General features: G+C 43.0%; 1 protein-coding gene across 7 annotated transcripts in view; it reads left to right on the top strand.

Annotated features, from left to right (window-relative positions):
• NEO1 (neogenin 1) overlaps positions 1–24,596 on the top strand; it is a 360,999-nt gene that overhangs the window by 120,448 nt on the left and 215,955 nt on the right. For all 7 annotated transcript variants that reach the window (XM_054716716.1, XM_054716720.1, XM_054716721.1 and 4 more), the window contains 2 exons: positions 269–422; positions 23,065–23,201. In XM_054716716.1, the coding sequence (XP_054572691.1) occupies positions 269–422; positions 23,065–23,201 (291 nt within the window). The remainder of the gene's footprint in view (positions 1–268; positions 423–23,064; positions 23,202–24,596) is intronic.

Raw genomic sequence — 24,596 nt, 5'->3', positions numbered from 1 at the left:
AGTGGCGGGGCTGATGGAATTGGGCGCCACCATCTTGTGGCTGTAGGTGTCACCATCTGTGTCGCGGAGTGATGGTCAATTTGCATATCTCCTCTTTATTAGAGAGGATGTTTGCTCATTTAAATGAAATTTTCTGGTTTCAATTTGCTTAAAATATTTTACTATATAAAACCATACAGACTGAATATGAATTTGTCATTTTCATCATTGAAGTTGTAAAATGCTTTCTTAATCATTATCTTTTATTTAAAAACATTTTTTTTCTTAGGTTCCGAGGTCACATCAAACTTGGTATTTTTGAAACAACCTTCTTCCCTAGTCAAAATCATTGGTCAGAGTGCAGTATTGCCATGTGTTGCTTCGGGACTTCCTCTTCCAACCATTAGATGGATGAAAAATGAGGAGGCACTTGACACAGAAAGGTAATGTATACCTAAAGTCCTTTTTCAACCTTAGCTTGAGCCTTGTTCTTATGTGGCACTATTGATTAATAAGAAAATTTTTATCTACTTAAAAAATGTAAATACATCATAATTCTTATTTATCATCCTGCACATATGTTTATATGCTGTATATGATTAGGATGTTTAAAGAAAAAATGCTTTCAAAATATTAAGGGATAATTATTCCATTTGTTCTTTCTGAGCTGCAGTATCCTTAGCTTAAGTCTTCAGGACCTCCTTCTCTAAATTATTATATTACTAGAGGCCCAGTGCACGAAATTCATGCACTGGGGGAGGAGGGTCCCTCAGCTCAGCCTGCACTGTCTTGCATTTGGGACCCCTTGGGAGATGACCATCTGCTGGCTTATGGCTGGATGGCCTTATGCTGCTGCACGGCCTGCTGGGCTGGGCCACATGGTCTGTCCTGCGAACACCATCAAGTAGGTAAGTGAAGTGTGGAGGCAGGCTCACCCTGAGTTCCCTGTGCTTCCCTGCATCACTGAGTTGTTCAGACTGACTGCCTTCTACAGAGAATGGCACCAGGATCAGGCCTAAGCCGGCAGTCAGACATCCCTCTTGCAGTCCGGGACCCCTCAGGGAATGTAGCAGTGTGCCAAGTGATAGGTAGCCAGGGAGGAACCCACATCGGGGCCAGGCACCATGCCGCTCGCGCTCATCCCAGCCCGCTGCACCTGCTGCCACTGCTTGGTAGTGCTCTCATGGAGTCGGGAGAGGCTCCCACCATGGCAACTGGGCTCACCAGTCATGACCCTGGCTTCTGGCTGAGTGGCACTCCCTCTGTGAGAGTGCACAGGCCACCAGGGGGCAGCTCCTGCGTTGAGCGTCTGTGCCCTGATGGTCAGTGCACATCATAGTGACTGGTCATTCTGGTCATTACGCCGTAATGGTCGCTTGGGCTTTCGTTATATAGATTTCCAGTCCTCACTAGCCTGAGACTTGTCACTCACTCTCATATGCATGTTGTTGATAGTAGTTTTTTCCTTTACACAAACAGTAAAAGAAAATGTATTTCTCCATTGTATGCTCTTGCCTCCTTTGTCATATATTAATTGAGCATAATGGCTTGCTTGGATCAATTTCTGGGTTCTCTGTTCTGTTCCATTGGTCTGTATGCAGACTGGTGCAGCCACTGTGGAAGACAGTATGGAGTTTCCTCAAAAAAACTAAAAATGGAACCCCCATTTGACCCAGTGATCCCACTTCTAGGACTATATCCCAAGAAACTAGAAACACAGTCAGAAAGGATATATGCACCCCTATGTACATAGCAGCACAATTTACAATAGCTAAGATTTGGAAACAACCTAAGTGCCCATCAGCAGATGAGTGGGTTAAAAAACTGTGGTTCATCTACACAATGGAATACTACAGTGCTATAAAAAGAAGGAACTTTTACCATTTGCAACAGCATGGATGGAACTGGAGAGCATTATGCTAAGCCAAATAAGCCAGTCGGAGAAAGATAATTATCACATGATCTCTCTCATATGTGGAATATAATGATCAACATAATTTGATGAATAAGAATAGATCCAGAGACAAATGGCGGGGGGAGGGGGCAGGGGCGGGGTAGAGAGCAACCAAAGGACTTGTATGCATGCATACTGGCATAACCAGTGGACACAGATACTGGGGCGGTGGAGGCTTGCCTGGTGTGGGAATGGCTGGGGGGTGGGGAGGATCAAGCAGGGGAAAAGGAGATATATGTAAAACTTTAGACAATAAAAAAAGAAAAGAAAATGTATTTCTCATCCTTTTGTTTTTGCCTTTTGAAATATTACCAGCCTTCTGTGATAACAAATTCTTCATCTTCTACAAAAGCTTTTTGTGTTAACATCAACCACCAGGTCATCCATATCATCTCCCTCATTACTTCCTGTGGTCTGGATACTTTTCTCAGTTGTATTCTGATAAGAGAAATGAGGTGGGTTTGGTGCTGGTGGTGGTTAGGTATGTTTTGTTTCCCAAACAAGTTATCTCATGCATTGTAAGATGTTTAGTAACATCCCTCACCTCTACTCACTCGATGCCAAATAACTCCTAAGTTGTGACAACCCAAATTGTTTCTAGATATTGCCAGATGTCTCTTGGGAGACAAAATTGTCCCCAGTTGTGGACCATTATTCTAGAGTAGTGCTGTCCAATAGAAATATGATGCAAGCCACATATCTTGCTTAAAATTTTCTGGTAGCTGCATTAAAAGAGTAAGAACCACATGTGTACTACTAAATACAATGTAAGTTATGCAGTGTACCAGTTAAAGTGCAGTGTAGTTCTATCAAAACAATAAAGTTTGTGTTCAGTGCTGCTTCTACAGTTAAGTGGAAGTTAAATAAAAATTTTAAAATGTAGTTCCTCAGTCATTCTAGCAACATTTTCAAGTGTCAGTAGCCACATGTGGCTAGTGACTATTGAATTGGATAGAGCAGGTCTGCAGTTTGTCAGTTTAGTAATCCAAAGTAAGCAGACATTCATAATTTGTGTAGTTCAGTAACCAAGACATGGAAAGGAAGATATGTCTAGTCCAGTGGTTGGCAAACCGCAGGTCGCGAGCCACATGCGGCTCTTTGGCCCCTTGAGTGTGGCTCTTCCACAAAATAACACGCGTGGGCGCACATGTACAGTGCGATTGAAACTTCGTGGCCCATGCGCAGAAGTCGGTTTTTGGCTCTCAAAAGAAATTTCAATCGTCGTACTGTTGATATTTGGCTCTGTTGACTAATGAGTTTGCCAACCACTGGTCTAGTCAGTTTGGTAATCAACCTTCAGCAATCAGTGGAAAAGATGGAATAACAATCATGTTATTTCTCACACGTTCCATTAGCAAAGCTGGTGGTGTCATCTGCAATATCACCTGATTTGTTTCTTAATACCCATCCACTCACAGCTTCTTCTGCCTATATTTTACATCTTTCTTCTCATTTCCCAGCTAAATATTCAAAGAATTTATAAGACTTCCAGGGAATTTTTTAAACTTATGCGAATAAACATAGAGATCATTAAAATAGGGGATAAAAATTTCAAGCTCTTAAAGAATAAATTTTTATTGGCTACATGTTAGAATAAAATGTTTATCAGGAGTAGGAAAGCTGAAATAGGTGAATTTTAAAACTTTAATATTATATCATAGATGGACATTCTGAAATATGTAAAACATAGGAATTTGCTTTCTTATATAAGAAATAAAAGTGAGAACTTGTATGATTCTATTTGTTTATTAAATAAATATTCAACAAATATTTATTGAATGCTGAATATGTTTGGCACTGTTCTAGGTACTGGGAATACAGCAGTAAACCAAATATAGAGTTTTTGCTTTTAAGGCGCTCATGTTGTAGCAGGGAAGAGTAGATAATCATATAAGCATAAATTTTCATTTTATAGTAAGTATTATGAAGAAAATTATGACAAAGCATGTCATGGATGCCAAGAGAGGTACATGTGGGATTGCTATTTTATACAGTGTATTAGAGAATTGTTCTCTAATAGAATGACACTCAGACTGAGGTCTAGGTGGGTCAGGGGTATAGAAATCATGGCAAGAATGTTACATATCTTCCTTTTTTGTTTTATCAAATTGTTACTTTTGATTTTAAAGGTATTTCTGAGGGAAAAATTTTTTTAATTAAATGTGGATATATCATTACTAGTACTATTCCTCTGAGTTTTAAGGATTAATCAGGAAACTTAAGATTGAGTAGACTGTTCTACTTTGATTTCTCTGGGCTTCTTCATACTTGGGTTATGTGGTAGAAAAATCTGAGAAAGCATTGCTTTGATATATCACTTTCTCAGAAAGTTTCAAAAGAATGTAAGAGTAGGACACCTGATGATGTTGTTCATGTTGTTATCTATGTAACAGGATAGGGAGAGTGGTGACCAATATATTTTGGTTAAATGCTTGAATATAATATAAGAAAATATCAGTAGGTGAATGGAATACAAAATTGTGTCAAGTTACACATAAGTAATTACTCAAAATGTCTTTGTTTGAGCTAGAGTTTTATGAGATCTTAAATTATTAAACATCTTTGAAAATGAATATTTTAAAACATTACCTGCTGGGGCTGACTGGCAGACCCTGAGCGACGGATGAATGATTACTCTGACACACGTTTTTGTGAAAGAGAGGCTAAGGAGCTATTTTGCTTTAGGAGCAAAAAGCCCTGTTCACCTGCCTCCTTAGGCTTTTTTTGTCAAAACAGCTTGAACTAAAATTAACCTCTAGATGCAATCAGCAGGGTAAGTATCCTTGAAAAAGCACATTCTTCTACAAGTTGGGTCTAAAAGATTAAACAGAGATTTTAGCAAAACACCTGGAGGTTTGGACTAGTTTGGAAAAGAAAGTCAAGGCAGGGGCTACCGCCTTTGGCAAGGTCCTCCTAGAGGCCCCCGACCCTTCAGAAATTCCTTACAGACTTTCCAACCAAGTCTCATGCTTCCCCACAGTTACCACTGCTTTTATAAATGTCTTAAGAATTGATAATATTTACTTAATCTTTTGCTTAAATTTGTTCAGATTCAAACCAAACATAGCTATTGAAGGGTGGTGGTGATGGTAGAAATGAATTCCATTCATTGAGTAGTTTTATTTTAAAGGGAGAGAATCCAGAAAATACAAATGCTAAAGTGCAAGGTGACAGATAGCAAATTGAAATTTAGTAATCAAATAAAGTTATGTTTTATTGGAATAGATCAGAACCCAGCCACAAAGAAACAGGTTATAGTTTTAAAAATGCTTAAGTTATTAAAAGAACTTGTTTAAAAAACAAGTTGAGGACTTCTTTTCTAGGTAGATGGAGTAGATGTATTTTTCCCTATTCTTCTAGGTAAGTCCAACTAAAAACTATGGAAATGATATGTACAGAAAACATAATAAGACTCCGAAAGGTAGAGAGAAGAAGACTGACTGGTTTTAGGGACTTTGGCACCCAAGGAACAATTTATGATGAGTTCCCTGAGGTTTGGTGGTTTTGTCTCCCCCCCCCCCCACCCCCCATAAACCAACCTGAGCTAAAGAAGCTGACAACCTGGAAACACCAACAGGAACATACAAAAACGCTCTAACAGAGTTTGCTCTCTCCAGCTAGAGGACCAGGAAAGGGGCTGCCTAGCAAGACCAAAACTGTTAGACTATAATCACTCCTACTCCAGCCCAACACCATGGAAGAAACTGTACCGACCTTCAGTCATGCCAGCAAGGGCCAAGTGGAAGACTCGATTTCTACCTTTGCCAGGTTGTAATGAGGTCCCTCACCCTCCCTCCTGTGTGATGTCAGAGGCTAAGTAGGGAGCCAAGACTTTATTCCAACAGGCAAAATCAGTGCTGACCATATGGGAGAGCCAGGACTTTTGTCCGATCCACAGTAAGAAACACTTCCCTTTCCCACTTGGGTAGTATCAGAGGAGGCCTAGTGGAGAGTCAGAACTTTTCACTACCATGTAGTATGGATGTCCACACCCCACCCTCGTGGTGTCTGGATGCCATGTGGGGAATAGTAAGGAAGCACTTTTGCTGTACCCAGCTAAGTGGGTAGTATCAGTGGAAACCTAGTGGGGAGCCAGGACTCCCAACCCTGCTAAGGAATAATGGGGAGAGCCTCCCACCCCTCTCAGGAATTAATAGAGTGGGGAACCTGGACTTCTGCCTCCACCTGACAGTGATGAGATGGCATCTCTCCCTTCTTCTGCCAGAGTGGTATTAGAAGAAGCCAGCTAAAAACCAAAGACTTAGTGAGATCCAGGGTCTCATAACATGATACTCCAAATATACAGATTTCAATAGAAAATTCATTCATTAGAGAAACAGGAAATCTTAAACGAGAAAATACAATCAATAAATGTCAACATAGAGTTGACAGGTTTTAGAATTACCTGACAAATATTTTAAAGCAGTCATGAAAATGCTTCAGTGAGCAATTATGAACACACTTCAAACAAATAAAAACAATATCTCAGTGAAGAAATAGAAAGTCTCCTCAAGGGAATGGAAGATTTAAATAAAAACCATGTGGCTAAATTTGAACCTAGAGAATAACCAAAATCCTATCTAATAAAAGAGTAATATGCAAATTAACCATCACTCGACTGCATCCACAAGCCACGCCCACCAGCCAATCAGAGTGAGTATGCAAATTAATCCAATCAAGATGGCTACAGCGATGGAGCGAGCAGGAGGGAGGCTTGGGTTTCCCAGTGATGGAGGAAGCCAAGCTTTCTGCACACCCTGGCCGGCCCAGGCCTCCTCTTAAAGCTACAAAGTTTCAATTATAGAAGATAAATAAATCCCAACAGAAATGGCTGCCGCCACGGAGCGAGCAGAAAGCTTGGCTCCGCTCTAGGCTACAAAGTTTCAACTGTAGAAGATAAATAAATCCCAGATACCAGGGCCTCCGCTTGGGTCACCAGGGGGCGTGGCTGGCCTACAAACCACCACACACCCCTTGCTCAGGCTGCCCCACACCCCAAGGGAACCCCCACCCTGATCAGGGACATCCTTCAGGGCAAACCAGCTGGCCACCACCCATGCACCAGGCCTCTATCTTGCCTAATAATAGACAAATATGTAAATTGACCGTACCATCGCTATGCCCACAGCCAATCAGAGTGAGGGAGTATGCAAATTAACCCACCAAAGATGACGGTTAATTTGCATATGAAGGCAGGGCGGGCAGCACCATGGCCTGCTTCGGGGGTATGGGTCCATCAGAGGCGGAGGAGGCCCTGAAAGCAGCGCCAGACACCGCCCACAAGGTACCAGTCCATCGGCAGGGGAGGCAGTGGGGTGGGCAGCGCCAGACGGCACAGGAGGGGTCCGGGTCCATCGCACGCCCCAGGAGGGGCAACAGCCTGCCTAGCCGCTCCCGGGGGTCCCTGGGAACAGCGCCGTCTCGGGAACGCGAGGCCGGACCACCTACCAGTTCCCGGGGGTCCCTGGGACGATTGTGGCCCCGGAGACGCGAGGCCGGACCTCCTAGCTGCTCTAGGGGGCCCCGGAGAGGCGAGGCCGGACCCGCCTAGCCGCTCCCGGGGGTCCCTGGGTCGATCGTGGCCCGGGGAGGTGAGGCTGGACCCGCCTAGCCGCTCCTGGAAGTCCCTGGGAACATCGCAGGCATGGGGTTGCTGAGACACAGACATGGGCCTTTGGCCACAAATTCATAGCTTCATGGAGATGAAGGGCAGGGATCTGCCTCATCTGCACAGAGACAGAGGTTCTGCAGTGCCCCCAAAACGCGGGTGGGCCCAGCCAGGGATCAAGGGGCATGGAAGGACTCCTGGCAGAGGGGCAAGGACCCTCATTCCTGAGGCCGGGGTTGAGGGGCGGTGCCACCTCAGTGAAGGGGTGCTGCACTGCAGGGTACTGGACTGACTGATGTGTTTTAGAGAAGCTCCCAGTGCTAACAGGCCTTTCTCAGGCGGCCTTCACACTTCAGAGGCAGCGACTCCTGCTTCCGCCTTGACCCAAAAGCAAGCTCGTGACACCCTGCCCCATGGCAGAGCATACCTAGGCAGTGAGTGTGAAGGCTTCCACCTGCTCCGGAGAAGCGGGGGCAGTAAAGAATGCGGGGAGAGGAAAGAATGTGGAGCATCCGCAATGAAGAGGGGCTCGAGAAAGAGACTCGGAAGCCTGACTGGAAGGGCGGCTGACTCTTAGGAAGCGCAAAGAGCATGGCTCTGAGGGCTTCCTGTGTGCTGAGTCAAGTTCCACAGCTACCTGGAACTGGCCTCAGTTTCCTGGTCTGTAAAATGGATGAAGCATGTCCCAGTGCCTTCACTGAGCTTTGATGGCCAATTGAGATACTATATAAAGAAAATGAGGGAAGAAGTGAGAAAGAAAAGGAAGGATGAGCAACACAAAAGAAACACTGAAAGGAACCTGTAAACCCATTGTCACTTAAATAGGGAATATAGTCAATAGTGTTTTAATGATGGTATAATGCCAGGTGGGTACTAGAAATATCAGGGAACACTTTGTAAAGTATATGATTGTCTAACCACTATTCTGTAACTAATATAAAACCTGAAACCAATACAAAATAATGTTGAATGTAAAGAAATGAAAATTGGAGTGAAATTTTTATAAATTTCAAAGTTTAAATAAAAGCTGTAAAGGAAGGAAGGGGAGAATAAAAATAGTGTTTTTCATTTCACCACTTCATTAAAAAGACAGTTGGCTTTATATGGTGCTTTTATACTTTTCTAAGCATTATCTCATTTTAATTTCCAGGCAACTTAAAGACAAGATAATTATTCCCTCCACTATTCAAAGAAAAGAAATTTTGGTGTCTGGTCCTAATGATTCAATCGTCAAGCCCTTATTGTACAGCAGGGTTAGTAAAATTTTCTGTGCAGGGTTATATCTATACCAATAAAAGCCTTGGGGGTGATCAGGCCAGCAGGGGAGGGTATTTGGGGGCAATCAGGCCTGCAGAGGAGCAGTTAGGTGTCAATCAGGCCAGCAAGGGAGCAGTTAGGGGGCAATCAGGCAAGTATTGAGTGGTTAGGAGCCAGCGGTCCCGGATTGTGAGAGGGATGTCCAACTGTAGGTTTAGGCCCGATTCCACAGCGATCGGGCCTAAACCTGCAGTTGGACATCCCCTGAGGGGTCCCATATTGGAGAGGGTGCAGGCTGGGCTGAGGGACACCCTCCCCAGTGCACGAATTTCGTGCACCGGGCCTCTAGTCTTATCTAATAAAAGAGTAATATGCAGTTTGACCATCACTCCAACACACAAGATGGTTGCTCCCATGTGGTCAAAGATCCTGCCCCCATGTGGACATAAGATGGCCAGCAGGGGAGAGCAGTTGGGAGGGACCAGGCCTGCAAGGGAGGGCAGTTGGGGGTGATCAAGCCTGCAGGGGAGGGCAGTTAGGGGTGACCAGGCCAGCAGAGGAGGGAAGTTGGGGGCAAACAGGCTGGCAGAGGAGCAGTTAGACATCAATCAGGCTGGCAGGGAAGTGGTTAGGGGGTGATCAGGCTGGCAGGCAGAAGTGGTTAGGGGCGATCAGGAAGACAGGCAGGCGAGCAGTTGGGAGCCAGCAGTCCTGGATTGTGAGAGGGGTTCCAGATTGGAGAGGGTGCAGGCTGGGCTGAAGGACACCTTTCCCTCCTCCCCCGTGCACAAAATTCATGAACCAGGCCTCTAGTACTAATAAAAATCCTCAGTGGATGGGCTTAGCAGCAGACTGCATGGGACAGAGGAAAAAATAAGTGCCCTAGAAAAAGAAAGAGATCACAGTTGATCAGTATTAAGACTAAAATATGTGATGCCACTACAAACCCTGCAAACATCAAAAGTATAATTAGGGAGTACTATAAGTAACTATACACATGTAAATTTGACAACTTAAACAAAATAAACAATTTCCTCAAAAATACAAGTTATCATATCTAACCCAATCTATATATATAAAAGGCTAATATGCTAAGTGTCCAACCATCTGACCAGTTGCTATGATGTGCACTGACCACTAGGGGCAGTCGCTCAATGCAGGAGCTTCTGTGACATGCACTGGCCATTTACAGAGAAACAACACCACAGACCTGGCACCCACAAAGCAACTCTCGGCTTCCCCCAAGTGCAACACAGGCCCCGCCACCACCTTGGAGCTACACCCCACCAAATCACAGCCGATGATGTTGAGAACCCGTGGCACAAAATGTGGCCCACAGCCTAGCCCAGCCCAGAAACAGTGGCTGTGGGTGCCAGGTAATGACATCACATAGCAATGCCTGGCTTCCTCTCCTTAGCATCTAGCCTCCTTGGAGTGTCTTCAGCCCAGGAACACAATTTGCTTTATAGCCAGGTGGAAACATTTTACACTTTAACCAAATGTCTGTGAACATTTTCCTGTGTCTCATCTCATTTGATCCTCACAGAAGTCCTGGAGTAGGTGGATAGGAGACTCGGTTAAATCCTATTTTCTTTTCATTAGTCAGAAAACAGGTATTTAGAAAGTTTAGAAACTTGACCCGACTGAAAAGAAGTAAGAAATCATGGACCTTGAAAATGACTTCAGGTTTTCTCACTACGCAGAATATAGTCAAACACTGCTGCAGTTAAATATTTCACCCTTTGTTCTTCCTCCGTGATCTACAATAATAATATGTTTCGTATTGATATTTATTGCCGTTTCGCTGACAATACCTGAAAGGGAAGGGTGCTTCACTGGGCTGGAAAAAGCTTAGGTACATCAGAAACTACAAGTTTCTCTCTATATATATATAAAGCTCTCACTGGCACCAATCGCATGCGTGTGTTTGATCTGTCATTGTCAATCATGAATTTGGTTGGCACTTCTACAGAAAGGGTGAATAGTGATATTAAAATATTTCTTCTAATTTCCTTTCAGTGTGCATAAATTCATGTACCGGGCCTCTAATATGAAATAAGTGATGTGAATAGCCCTCTAATCTGTTAAGGAGATTGAATTTGTAATTTTAAAGCTCCTCCAAAAAGAAATCTCCAGGTCCAGGTAGTTTTACCAGAGAATTCTACCATTTAAACAATATTTAACAGCAATTCCACACAATCTCTCCAGAAAATAGAAGAGGAGGAATTTAAACTAGTATTACTCAAAAAACTAACCAAAGATACTACTGAAAAGAAAAACTACACAATATATGAATATAAAAATTCTTAAAATATTAGCAAATAGAACTCAGCAATATGTAAAAAGTTGTGTATATAGTCACCAAGTGGGGTTTATTTCACAGTTGCAAGGCTGGCTTAGTGTTCCAAAATCAATGTAATCTACCACATTAACAAACTAAAGAAAAAAACCTATGTAATCAAATTAATCAGTGGAGAAAAAGCATTTGACAAAATTCAGCACTCGTGTTATTTTTAAAACCCTCAGAAAAATAACTTCAACAGCTAACATTATGCTTAACGGTGATGAAAGGTAGAATTTTCCCCTTAAGATCAGGGACCACTTAAAGGAGGTCACTATCATAGTACTCGAAGTTTTCGCCAGTTCAGTAAGTCGAGCAAAAGAAATTGCATATAGATTAGAAAGGATGAAATAAACTGTTTCTATTTTCAGATGGAATATTTGTCTACATAGGAAATCCCAAGAAATACACACACACAAAAAAAACACCTCTTAGAACTAAGACATAGTTCAACAGGTTGCAAGAAGATAAATATAAAAATTAGTTGTATTTCTATGCATTAGCATTGAACATGTGAACAATGACATTACAAATACAACATCATTTACATTCACTCACAAAAAACTGGAATAGCTTAAAATATTTTTTTAAGTGAGTAGACTCAGTCTACCTGATTTCAAGACTTTTGTATAACTACAATAATCAAGACTGTACAGTATTGATGAATAGATAGGTGCATATATCAGTGAAACAGAATAGGGAATACAAATGTAGACCCATATAAAAATGCCCAGTTAAATTTTGACAGAGATCCAAAAGCAATTCAGTGGAGGAAAGTGCCTTTTCAACAAATGGTATTGGTGCTATTGGACACTCATCCATAGACAAATAGTAATAATAAGCTATACTAATAAAAGGGTAATATGCTAATTAGATCGGATAGACCAGACTTCATTCCAGATGTCCTTCCTGACAAAGCCGGGGGTGTGGGTGGCCTGCAAACGGCCTGTGGCCCCTCGTCCAGGCTGGCCCCACCCCCAGCAGGGACTCCCACCCTGATCAGGGGTGGGGCCGGCCTGAAAACCCTCGCCCCAGCTGGCCCCGCCCCCAGTGGGGACCCCAACACCCCAATCTGGGGCCCCCTTCAGGACAGGCCAGCCAGTCCCCACCCGTGCACCAGGCTTCTATCCTATATAATAAAAAGGTAATATGCAAATTGACCCTAACACCTGAACAACTGCTGGACCAGTCACTATGAGGTTCACTGACCACCTCTTAGTCTCTTTCCCCGGCCGCAGGCTCCGATTGCCTGATGGCCACCCGCAGCGGGGGTGGGGCCAGCGAGCGGGTAGGAAGAGCTGACCTCTTGGTCGCTTCCCCCAGCCATCAGGCACCGATCACCCAATGGTGAATGGCAACCGGGGGTGGGTGGCAGAGAGGGGGCGGGGCGGGCTGTGGGCAGGTGGGGAAGATGGCCCTGATCCTGGGCCAGGCCTAGGGACCGTACCCACGCATGAATTTCGTGCGCCGGGCCTCGAGTAATAATAATAATAATAATAATAATAATAATAATGATAATAATAATAATAATACTCAACCTAAGTCTCACATCTCATAAAAGATTAACTCAAAATGAATCATGGAACCAAATGTACAATGCAAAATGAAATTTTAGAAAGGAAACACAGAAAATCAGGATCTAGGGCTAGGCAGAGTTTTTAGATTTGACACCAAAAGTACAATCCATAAAGGGAAAATTGAAGATTAGATTTCATCAAAATTAAAAACTTTTGCTGTGTACAAGGCCCTGTTAAGATGAAGAAAAGATAAACTACTGAGTGAGAGAAAATATTTGCCAAACTCCAACAAAGAACTAGTATCTAAAATGTATAAAAGATCTTTCAAAATTCAATATTTAAAAAATGCATATCATCTAATTACACCATGGGCAAAGGCATGAATAGATGTTTCGTTGAAAAAAGAAAAAGATGGTAAATAAGCACAAGGAAAATGGTTTAACATTATTAGCCATCAGGGAAATGTACATTAAAACCAGAACAAGGTATCACTTACATGCATATCAGAATAGCTAAGAGTTTTTAAAAAGTGAGAACACATGCTGTGGAGAAGCAGGGTCACTCAGACTTGCTGATGGGAATTTGAAGTGGTGCAGCCACTGTGAAAACCTGTTGGGCAGTTTCTTAAAACACTTAGTATATGAGGGCCTGGGGATGGGTGCGAGATTGAGGGGGTCAGTTGGAGAAAAAAGGGGGAAATCTGTAATACTTTCAACAATAAAAGTACATTTTAAAAATGAAGGGAGCTATCATCGTAGACAACTATAGTTTGATATGACTTCAGTGTGATGGACAGGGAGGAACCCACCAAGGCCCCTCCAGAGGACTTTGATGAAAGTCCTCTGTCCATTGTTAGAGATGGCCCAGCAAACATTTGTTTATCAAACATTTGCTTTTCATCTCCATATAAATTGCCTTCCTCTCCTTTGGAGTTCCAAACCTGGACCCCCCCTGTTCTTTATCCTTAGCTCAAACCCCAAATTGCCCAAATACTCTTTGGTTCCCATATTCTTATGGAACCCTGTATGTACATATGCAATAAACTTGGTTGTTTTCTCCTATTAAAAAAAAAAGTAACACTTTATATGTGCAACTGCCATATGACCTGATATTGACACTCTTGGGGTTTTATCTCGTAGAAATTAATTTACAATCACATGGAGACCTGTTCATGTATATTTTTAGTGATTTTATTCATTATTGCACCTAACTCGAAACCACCCAGATGTCCTTCATTGAATGAATGGTTAAATAAATTATGGTATCTTCATACTGTGGAATTACTGCTAAGCCATAAAAGGAATGAAACATTCATCTGTGCCACAACCTGGATGAAAATTATGCTGAGTTATAAAAGCCAGTCCCCAAAAGTTACATACTGTGATTCTACCGAATGTCCCCCCAAAAATATATACACACTTTAACAGCTGTAGCTCAATTTTGAAACGTTTTTTAATAAACTGCCTTTATAATTATTCAAAGTGTATGTATACATTGTTGGGGACACCTTGTCCTATCTAATAAAAGGGTAATATGCAAATTAACCATCACTCTGCTACAAAGATGGCGACGCCCATAGCGGCCGGTGCGGGATGCTGGCTTTGTAGCCCTGGCAACGAGGCCAGCTTCCCAAGCCTGTGGCAGAGGGAGGGAGAGCCTCTGGGCAGTGGGCACACTCCAGGGGTAGGAGCGGCTCAGAGCACGCCCCCACCCCAGCGGAGAGCGCTCGGCAGTGAGCGAGCAGCAGAGAGCTACCAGCGGTGGTGGGTGTGGTGACCAGGCTGCCAGGAGGCTGGCTTTCGGCTAATGGGGCCTGTGCTGAGGCGACTTGTGGTTCAGGCAACTGCGGGGGCGCGCCTGAGGCTGGGGGCTGGGAGATGTGGGACTGCAGCTCTGGAGGCGAGGCGCCGGAGGACCTGGCCACCGCTGCCCCAGCACTGATGCCTACGAGATGCATCCTAGCCTAGGTGTGCGGGAAGCGGGTTCAGGGAACCTCTCCCTTTGCGGCACCCAGAGCCCGGTTCCGAGAGGTGCGGCGGGGAAAGGCTGCGTGGGTTGATCAGGAGCAGCAGACCCGCCCTAGGCCCTTCTCCTTGGGAATTTGGAGAAGACCCACTTCCAGTCCGGAGGCCGATGTGAACGTTGGGCGTCTTTTGAAGAATGATTGTTTTGCTTGGGAATGTAGTTTATCTGTAGAAGGCTGGGAAAGAACAAAATCTGTTACCAGTCCTCCTCCAAACAGACCCTCTGGAGCTGAAAGCCTCATGAGTGAGCGCTCTCAGGCCCCCATATCCGGTCCTACCAGCGTCCAAGGCGGATCTGGTGAGTAGGAGGCCACCCTGCCTGTCGTCAGTCCGAGGGAGGCATGTCTGGGAGTAGTGAGAAGGGGCATCTTCTAAAAGAAGCTTCTCTGTCATTAACCGTTTCATATATTTCTCCACTTTGGTAACAAGACATTTACTTTTTATATATTCAGAAGCAGGCTAGTTCCCACATGCTCCAGTCGGCAGGATGCAGCCCCTTGCTCTGCACCAGTCACAGCTGAAAAAAGGAGATGCCCTTTAACACATATCCTTCCCCCCAAACTTCAAAAAGTTGGGTCGGCTTCCTTTCCAGGGAGCTAGGACTGATTTTGGGGTCCCCGATACTATGGACCTGGTCACTGTGGAGCGATCTGCCTGCTCAAATGACAGGGGAGGAAGAGACAGAGGATGTATTTGAGTTTTGTTCTGTTTTTCCAAAATTGCCTGTTACAAACACTTCTGCAGTAGTCCTCAATTGTACTCGAAGTTCTGTATTTCCTCCATTTGTATGCATACTCCTTTCTTCAAATGTTAACATTTTTGAAAACAGGATACATGTTAACAGAGAGGTTAAAAGGACTTGCTAGCTGCCAGGCATCTGCGTGGGTATCTGTTTATATACAGAGCCAGAGGCATACCGAAGGCTCGACCAAGTGGGCGGGGACTGGCAAGTGGGCTGAACTCTGCGAGGTTCCTGGTGGCCAAGGGTGCAGAGCGAGAGTGTGGGCGTGTGGGTGTGTGCATGAGCGTGGACCCGAGCAACACACACTCACACACCCGCACCCACACAGGGTCCTCGGCATGCCACCCACGCCTCCCTGGACCTCACCCTCCAGCCCGGATCCTCCTGATCCCGCCTCCCCTTGGAGCGGGCAGGAGTCAGTCTGGGAAAACTTTCTCAGACTTGCTTGGTGCTGGGACTGGATGCATCCGAGCTCATGGAAGGCTCCACGGAGGTTTCTGGTGGCCAAGGGTGCAGAGCGGGAGTGAGGGCGTGTGGGTTGTGTGCATAAGTGTGGACCTGAGCGACACACACTCACAGGCCTGCACCCACACAAGGCCCTCGACTGCGTCACCCGCACTTCCCTGGACTTCACCCTCCAGCCCGGATCCTCCAGGTCCTGCACCCTGGGGTCGCTCAAGTTCAGCAAGAGTTTGCGATTTGTCCAAGGCGCGTTGAACAGTTTTCTCTTAACCCATTTGTGGGAGTGTAATGTGATTTAAAACCAATGGGCTAAACAAACAGAAGCACTTTCTAGAAAGTCAGTTTGGAAATGTGGATCAAAATTCAAGTGAATTAGCTTTGGGCCAGGAGTTCCATGTCTGTGTATGTGTCCTAAGTAAACAGTCAAATAAGCAATTATGTTTACTGTGGTTGTTGATGCCAGGGGAAACAGAAGCAACCTGCCCCACAATAAAGGGTTAGTGAAGTAAACCATAGTAACGTCAAACAGTCAGGGATAACACTGTAGCCATTAAAAATTATGTCTGTACATCCAATTCGCTGACATGAAAAGAAGGCCATAGCCAAGTGGAGGGCAGGGGAAGCTCAGAAGAGGGCATGTATATTTATATGTATGTATATTTTATATGTCAGGGAAATAATAGTTTAAAAACAGTGATTCTTCCTGAGGTCTGCAATTGTGTTAGCAAATTGTGTTTCAGGTGTGACGGTGTCCTCTGGTGTCCCATACACACAGACATCCTTGCCTGTGGGACAGCCTGAACCTTTGCCGCACCTGCCCCTCTCTGCTGTGGCAACAGCCAATCAGACATTCCCTTTTGTAGGGCTGGTTTCCTTTTCTCCTTTGCCCAAACCACATCTTTCCAACAAAAGAATATTAACCAAGCAATCCTAACAAGTTTTGTTGCCGACTGCAACTTATGCCCTTTTATGCAAATGTTGTTGCTTTCAAGCCTACCAGGTTGTATTTCAAAACTTTTATTTTTCTGCAACTTGACCAGTTTTTATTTGCTTAAAATATTCTGGAGTATTTTAAATACATATAGAAAAGTAGAGAATAATATGACAAATACTTATCTATACTAATAAAAGGGTAATATGCTAATTAGACCAGACATCTTCTGGACATCCTTCTGGAAAAAGCCACGGTGGCGGGGGCCAAGGCAGAGGTGGTTAGGGGCAACCAGACCAGCAGGGGAGGGCAGTTAGGGGCAACCAGGCCGGTAGGGGAGGGCAGTTAGAGGCAACCAGACCAGCTGGGAGGGCAATTAGGGGCGACCAGGCAGGCAGATAGATGAGCGGTTAGGAGCAAGTGGTCCCAGATTATGAGAGGGATGTCCAACTGCTGGTTTATGGGATTGGGCCTAAACCGACAGTCTGACATCCCCTGAGGGGTCCCGGAATGAAGAGGGTGCAGGCTGGGCTGAGCGACCCCCACCCCCCCATGCACGAACTTCGTGCACCGGGCCTCTAGTATATATATATATATATGTATATATATATATACACACACACACACACACACACACATACACACACACACACATATATACATATACATATACATATACATATACATATATATATATATATATATATATATATATATATATATAGCTAATATGCAAAGTGTCCCCCGCGGGAGTTTGACCAGGAGACCAGGAGTTCTTTTGCTCGCTATGACGTGCACTGACCACTAGGGGTCAGTGCAGAATGAAGGAAGGCCCTGGCTGGCTGCCAGGGAAGGGAGGCCTTGGTTAGCAGCAGGAAGGCCCTGATTGGCATCAGCCCTGATTGCTGGCCAGGCCTAGGGACCCTACCTGTGCACGAATTATGTGCACTGGGCCTCTAATATTTAAATAACATTCTACTGAAATGGAGAACAGATTAGTGGTTGCCAGGAATTAGGGAAGAGGTGAGAGTGGAAAGGAAGTGGGTGAGGGTATAAAAGGGCAATTGGTGATGGAAGTGTCAGTATTTGGTTGACATACACTACTATCTATATCATAAAAGGCCTGTAGTTGTGATGCCGTAACGGTGGAACGGCCAAACAACTGGTCACCAGGAGGTGCTGGAGCACTTCTCGGGACCTCCCCGCCCCCCCCCCGCCCCCCCAGGGAGTGTCGCGGGGTGCCGGCAGCATCAGCGGAGCATGCTGAGCGGAGTGTTGTGGGGTGCAGGAGCTTCACAGGGTGCCGGCAGTGTCCGAGGAGCGTTGCAGGGCACCAGCAGCATCCACGGACCTTGCGAGGCATCGCAGGGCGGGGCAGCAGACATGGCTCTGATGGCAGGCTAGGCCTAGGGGACCCTGCACTCACACGGTTTAATCATGTGCTGGGCCTGTAGTAGATTTATAAGGTGTTACCACTGGGAGAAACTGGGTAAAGGTATCTCTGATTATTTCTTAGAACTGCATCTGAATCTATAGTGACCTCAAAGTAAAAGGTTTAAAGAAAAAAAATGACAATAAATTTTGTGCCAGAGTATATGTATGACTTACATACTCTTCCTGTCCTGCTGTTTCAGAGTATCTAAGAAGTCCTTTTGTTCTCTAGATCTTATTAGTGTCCATCCTTTGTAGCACTTTTATGAATTCTCACCCCAAGATTTTTCTCTCCATTGCCTCATCTTTTGCCTCTAAAAGGTTTTTTCCTCTCCCATTCAAATAACAACACACAAAAAAACCCTAAGTTAAACAAGCAGTTTTCCCTCCACACTTACTGCCCCAACCTTAACCCTTTGCACTCGCTTGCTTTTTTCTCGATTTCTTTATTCTACTCGGGATTTAATTTTTTAAATACTCCAGATTTTACAAAGTGCAGTAGTAGAATAAAAAACTGGAGTTTCTTTTCATACAAACTTATTTATTTGGATTTTTTTATATTTCAAATTATTGATACATTCAATAACCGTCACACTCGACATCCGAGTGCAAAAGGTTGAGTCTTCTTTGACACGTTTCTTCCTCAGCTTCTCTTTCCAGTTCATTTATCTACAAGTTCTGTCATTTTACCTCCTTCCAAGCTACTGTTAAGTGTGCCTTCAATTACCATAGTCACCTCCTAACTTCCTCCCACATGTACTCTGGCCTCATTCTAAATGCATCTTCCTGCCAGACCAGTCTTTTCCGTGCTTAAACTCACCACATCACTGGTAACTCCCCAGCTACTTTTTAAAATGGATTTACACCGGTTCTAGGTTAAGGATTCAATTTTTTAAAAAAAATCCTCCCATAAGGTATGTGCTATTTTTATGTTTTGTTTTGTTTTTAATTTAAATTGGTTTTAGGTGGGTGGGGAGAGGGGGAGAGATAGAGATAGAGAGAAAGAGAAACATTCATGTGAAAGAGAAACATTGATCAGTTACCCCTCATATGCTCCCAATCGGGGATTGAATCCACAACCTTGGTATGTGCTCTGACCAGGAATCGAACCCACAAACTTTTTGGTGTATGAGACAGTGCTCCAACCAATTGAGCCACCTGGCTGGGACAGGACTCAGATTCTTAAAATGGCTTTCAAAGCCTTGTGTGGTCTGCTTCATTCTCATCTTTCTCCCTTTTTTTTCTATTACACCTGCCACACTGTTTATTTTCAGATCCCCAATGCATTGTGATCCTTCCTGCCCCAGTTCCTTTGCAGGGGCTAGTCTTCTTTCTGAAATCTTTTCTCCCCCTGAGTATGTTAGCTCCTACTCATTTTTTATCTTAGCTCAAGGATTACTGTAGTCAGGGAAACCTCTCATTCTAATTTCTGGGCAGGTTCTTTTGATACAGCACTATGTAGAATTATCATTTTTTTCTCTCTTTCCCACTGAGTTGCATGATAGCACTGGTTGTTTGTTTGCTTACTGCTGCATCCCTAGCTGCTGTTTGACACACACGCACGCCAATAAATGTGTTAACTTAATGAATAAGTCCCTCTCCTCACTTTCATCATCTAACGTTTTTGCCTTCTCTTTACCCCAGTCGTTACTGCCATAGTTTATCTCTTTTTAATTCTGAACCATTAAAATAGCTTTACAATAAACTTCCTGCTTCTAGTCTTTTCCCCACTCCTCTTGTTTCTTCACTAAATTTGATCATATTATTCATCTTCTTAAAGGCCTTCCGCTTGGCCAAAAAAAGTAGATCTCCTTAGCACACCAGGCTCTCCTAAACTGACCTGGCTTCTCAGACACACACACACATACACACACACACACACACACACACACACACACACACACACCCTTTATGTTCAGCCACACTCAGATTGGGTCCACGGACAAGGTATAGTTTTTTACATATTTTTTTCTTTTGCTGCATTTTTGAAAATTGAAGTTGTAAAGGCTTGATTGCCATTTTACTCTTAGCCATCATATAGTTTTGTGAACAAGTTAAAGATATTCTTCCTCTCAGACTTCTTTTAAGGGGAGTAAAATCAACTCCATTAAGAAAGATTGACTTCTGCTGTACTGGCACTCAGTTATGGCAAATGTGAGGCATAACAAGTATTAGGAATATTTTTAGGATAATTATTAGAGATCAATACTGTCTTGATTTTAAAGGAACCATACCAACTAGGGTTTCAGATTATGTTCCTCTTAGCTGAGTGTTATATGTATGTATTGCTGATTTTTCCATTTGTGAACATTATTTCTGTTTCTGAAGCTTAATAGTGATTTTGTCGAAGGATAAAGTACAGTATTGTAATGTTTCTAATTTTTTTAACCTATTTGCCCCAGTAATTCTTGCTTATTCCATTTAAAATTGTCTTGCTTCTCTGTCCTATCACATAAAGTTGGGATTTGAGGGCATAATTAAGATATTTCTAATAGGAAGGCCACCTTAATAAGGTTTAATAATGACCTTGCAGAGTAATTCTTAGAGAAGGTACGAAACCTGATTCTGGTTTTCTTCTTCCTTTGTCCGAAACTTAATCTTGTTTATCAGATTCAGGAAGACTAATTACCCAAACTCATAGTGTACTGAAATTTAAGCCAGAATCACACTTTACTTAGGATGAGAATTATAAATGTGGCACAGACTTGAATAGTCATTCCCTCTGATTTTTTTTTCCATCAGGAATTCTATATGAAAAGCCAAATGATCAGAACATGTCTAAGCATAGATACAGACAAAAAAAAAAAGTAACTGTATTAAGATTTGAGAGAAAAATTTGTCTATTTGTCTATGAAAACCAGTTTAGATGTAGAACCTCAAAATAAAAATAAAATTGTAACCTCCAAAGTCTTCAAATGAACTAAACTGGTTCACTTTATAAAAATTTGATAATATTGATTTGTGATTTCTTTCTTGATGTTATAGGATTTTTTTTTTTACTTTCTATTCTCTTTAACCCTTTGCACTCGCTTTTTTCTCGATTCCTTTATTCTAATGCTAACCGGGTCGAGTCACACTCGACATCCCAGTGCAAAAGGTTAAATAGACTTAAATCACATGGTAGAGTTGGGTTGGTAATGATCAGCATTCTTGTGGATAATGGCATAATGGTGGCTGATCATGCCCAGGCACCACACCCAGGAAGCTGCTCTTTGGCAGCTGCCCTTCTCTCTCCCTTCCTTCCTTTCCCTTCCCTTCCTCTTTCCTTCCTTTCGTATCAGAGCCACCATAGGAAACTTTCAGTAGGCACTGAGATCTCCTGACTTACTGTTTCTGATCTGACATTTGCCTTCTGTAATAGTTATCTCAATGGCCATAGCTGGGGTGGAGTAACTCTCAGGTTGATTCCAGACTTCAAAATTACATAATTTGTGCTCTAGCCAGTTTGGCTCAGTGGATAGAGCATTGCCTGCTGACTAAAGGATTGCGGGTTTAATTCCTGTCAAGGGCACATACCTCAGTTGTAGGCTCAATCCCCACCCTGGTTGGGGCTTGGGTTGGAGGCAACCAATCGATGTGTCTCTCTCATATTGATGTTTTTCTCTCTGTCTGTCTCCCCCCTTCCTTCCACTCTCAAAATCAATGGGAAAATATCATTGGGTGAGGACTAACAATAACAAAAATTATATAATTTGTAAAATAATAAAAGCCAAAAACTGTGCAAGAGTAAGAAGGCAGGGATGTACTGTGGGTAGTGGAATCTGTCACAAAAGTGGTATCCCTTTGGGAATAATTAGAAGTGTCAGAGATAATTCATTATCACATTCTGATTTGTTTTTTTGTGTTTTTTATTTCTTTATTGATTAAGGTGTCACATATTTGTCCTCATCCCCCCATTCCCATCCCCCACCCCACCCCACCCCCCTGTTGTCCTTAACCATTGGTTAGGCTTGTATGCATGCACACAAGTCCTTTGGTTGATCTCTCCCCCCTACCCCCACCCTCCCCTACCCTCCCTCTGAGGCCCGACAGTCTGATCGATGCCTCCTTGTTTCTGGTTCTGTTCTTGTTCATCAGTCTATGTTGTTCATCATTTCCCCTAGATGAGTGAGATCATGTGTTACTAGAAATATACTTATAAGAACTGAATGTGAGATGAGCAATAATAGTCATGCTGACAGGCAAATGAATCAGTCTGTAGTGAGTTTCTTTCTGGACCAACAGTTCTTTTGAGACCCATTTTCAGTGTCCACCAGTTCCTTATGTGTACATGTCGGCACTGACTATTCAGCTCTGGATGGTTGACAAATGGTGGTAATGCAGGTCCGACTCCCTCTGATTTGGTCTCGCCTGGACCCAGGGGCGCGGCTTCATCCGGACTCAGGGGCGCACGGCCTCACCCGGTCCCGGGTCACATTCTGATTTGCAATCATGATATTTATGCATGAAAACTATGAGGAAAGCAAGTTGTACTAAATTAAATTCTGATAATTTTATGTAGTCTCTGTCCATCTAAAGCAGGGATGGGGATTGTCTGGCCTGTAGGCCATATAAGGTCCACAAAATCATTTGGTCTGGCCCTGCCAAGACATTAGAGGTGAGTTAGTTGAATGTTTGACCAAATTTTGCAGTTAATTTTTTAAGTTGATAAATTTGTATGGCCCTTGAATGATGTTATAAATATCCAGATGAACCTTGATAGAAAAAAAAGTTATATCTAAAGCCATATAAATAATAATACTGCTTAAGTGTTTTCTCCGTTTTATGTGAAGAATTTCTCATATTCCTAGTTTTTAAATGTATCATTTTTTTATGCAGCTCTGAAAGATTGGCATTGCTGGCAGGTGGTAGCCTGGAGATCAGTGATGTCACGGAGGATGATGCTGGGACTTATTTTTGTGTAGCTGATAATGGAAATGAAACAGTTGAAGCTCAAGCAGAGCTTACAGTACAAGGTATGTCATTATTTCTTGTATAAATAAAAATCCTTTGTACCTTATGGGTTTGCCAATTTTTTAACATTAGTGTGGGAACGGCAACACAACAAAATAGTTAAAAGTCTGAACTTTAAACCAGACTGCTTGAGTTCAAATTCTGGGTCTTATATTCCCTAGTTGTATAACTATAGGAAATTTAGTCAATTTCTGTGAGCCTCATTTTCCTCATCTGTAAAATGGAGATAATAAGAGTACTTACCTCCTTGGGGTTATTTTGAGGATAGAAAGACTTAGTGTTTGTAAACTTCAAGAATAATGACTAGAATATGGTAAGAGCTTGAAGTTACTGGAATTATGCATGGTAGTAGTGTGGGTATCTGGATAGTTGTTTACTTTTCTTGTCTCACAATGCTTTCTCACAAAAAACTTCTCTCCTAAGCACTGGTATTCCCTCCTTTCAGATGAATAGATCAGCTAGGACAGACAATGCATGTGACTCTCAATATAACATGGTCATCTGTTTGATGATTTCTTTCTTTCTGCTCAACCAACGTTGAGCATTACATTATCTCCCTTTATAGGTTCTCTCATTTAGAAGTCAGATAAATTGAACCTGGCATATACACATAATCTCTTCTTTATCCCATTTACCTTGTCCTTCCTCCATATGGAAATGGACCCTCAGAAGAATGCTTGCTATCTCTCCTATGATTGTCTGCACCCTCATTCATCTTTGTTCTAAATAAAAATCTTTAAGACCTTCTTAATTTCTTTCAGGGAAATCCAACAGTGCTTAGATATGTAGAAGTATATATTGGCTCATGATATTCATCTTCAACTTGTCCCAAATTATATTGTATTTGATAAACCACTTCCTGATCTATGTTTTGGGGTTGTTTCATATTTTATCTAGAAATGTTTCTTTTGGTACATTTGAGGGCCTTAGAGTGGGAAGTAAAGTAGCCACATTTCTACTCTATTTGTTACCAGAGGACTCAAATGTGTTTTTGGTAAGAATTAGAGAGCAGACTTTTTGGGGGTTCTGTGCTGGGGAAGGCAATAGCATGTTTATATTCTCTGTTGTTATTTGTGAGTGGATTCATAATCTCTGAAAATCGAAAGAGCAGGCCTTGGAGTTCTCATACCTAGTACCTCAGTGAGCTCAACCATTATTCTTGACTAGATGGAAGGTTGGCTATGACCAGCTGTAAAATGACTAGTTTATTTCTTTATTAATATGTGGATGGGGTTGGACAGATAAAATATTAGTGAACTCTATCTTATTTGGTCTCTGTACCTCCATTAGTGGATATTTGCTCTTTTTGTTTTTCGCAATAATGAGATTCTTGGCCTAACACTGTCTTCCATTTTTCTAGCCATGCCTCTGTTTCCTTCCGTGTAGAATACCTTGTT

The sequence above is a fragment of the Eptesicus fuscus genome, chromosome 5 (assembly GCF_027574615.1).
Source record: "Eptesicus fuscus isolate TK198812 chromosome 5, DD_ASM_mEF_20220401, whole genome shotgun sequence".
Lineage (NCBI taxonomy): Eukaryota > Metazoa > Chordata > Mammalia > Chiroptera > Vespertilionidae > Eptesicus > Eptesicus fuscus.
Note: the sequence above shows the minus strand (reverse complement) of the source record. Positions and strands in the feature narration are given on the sequence as shown.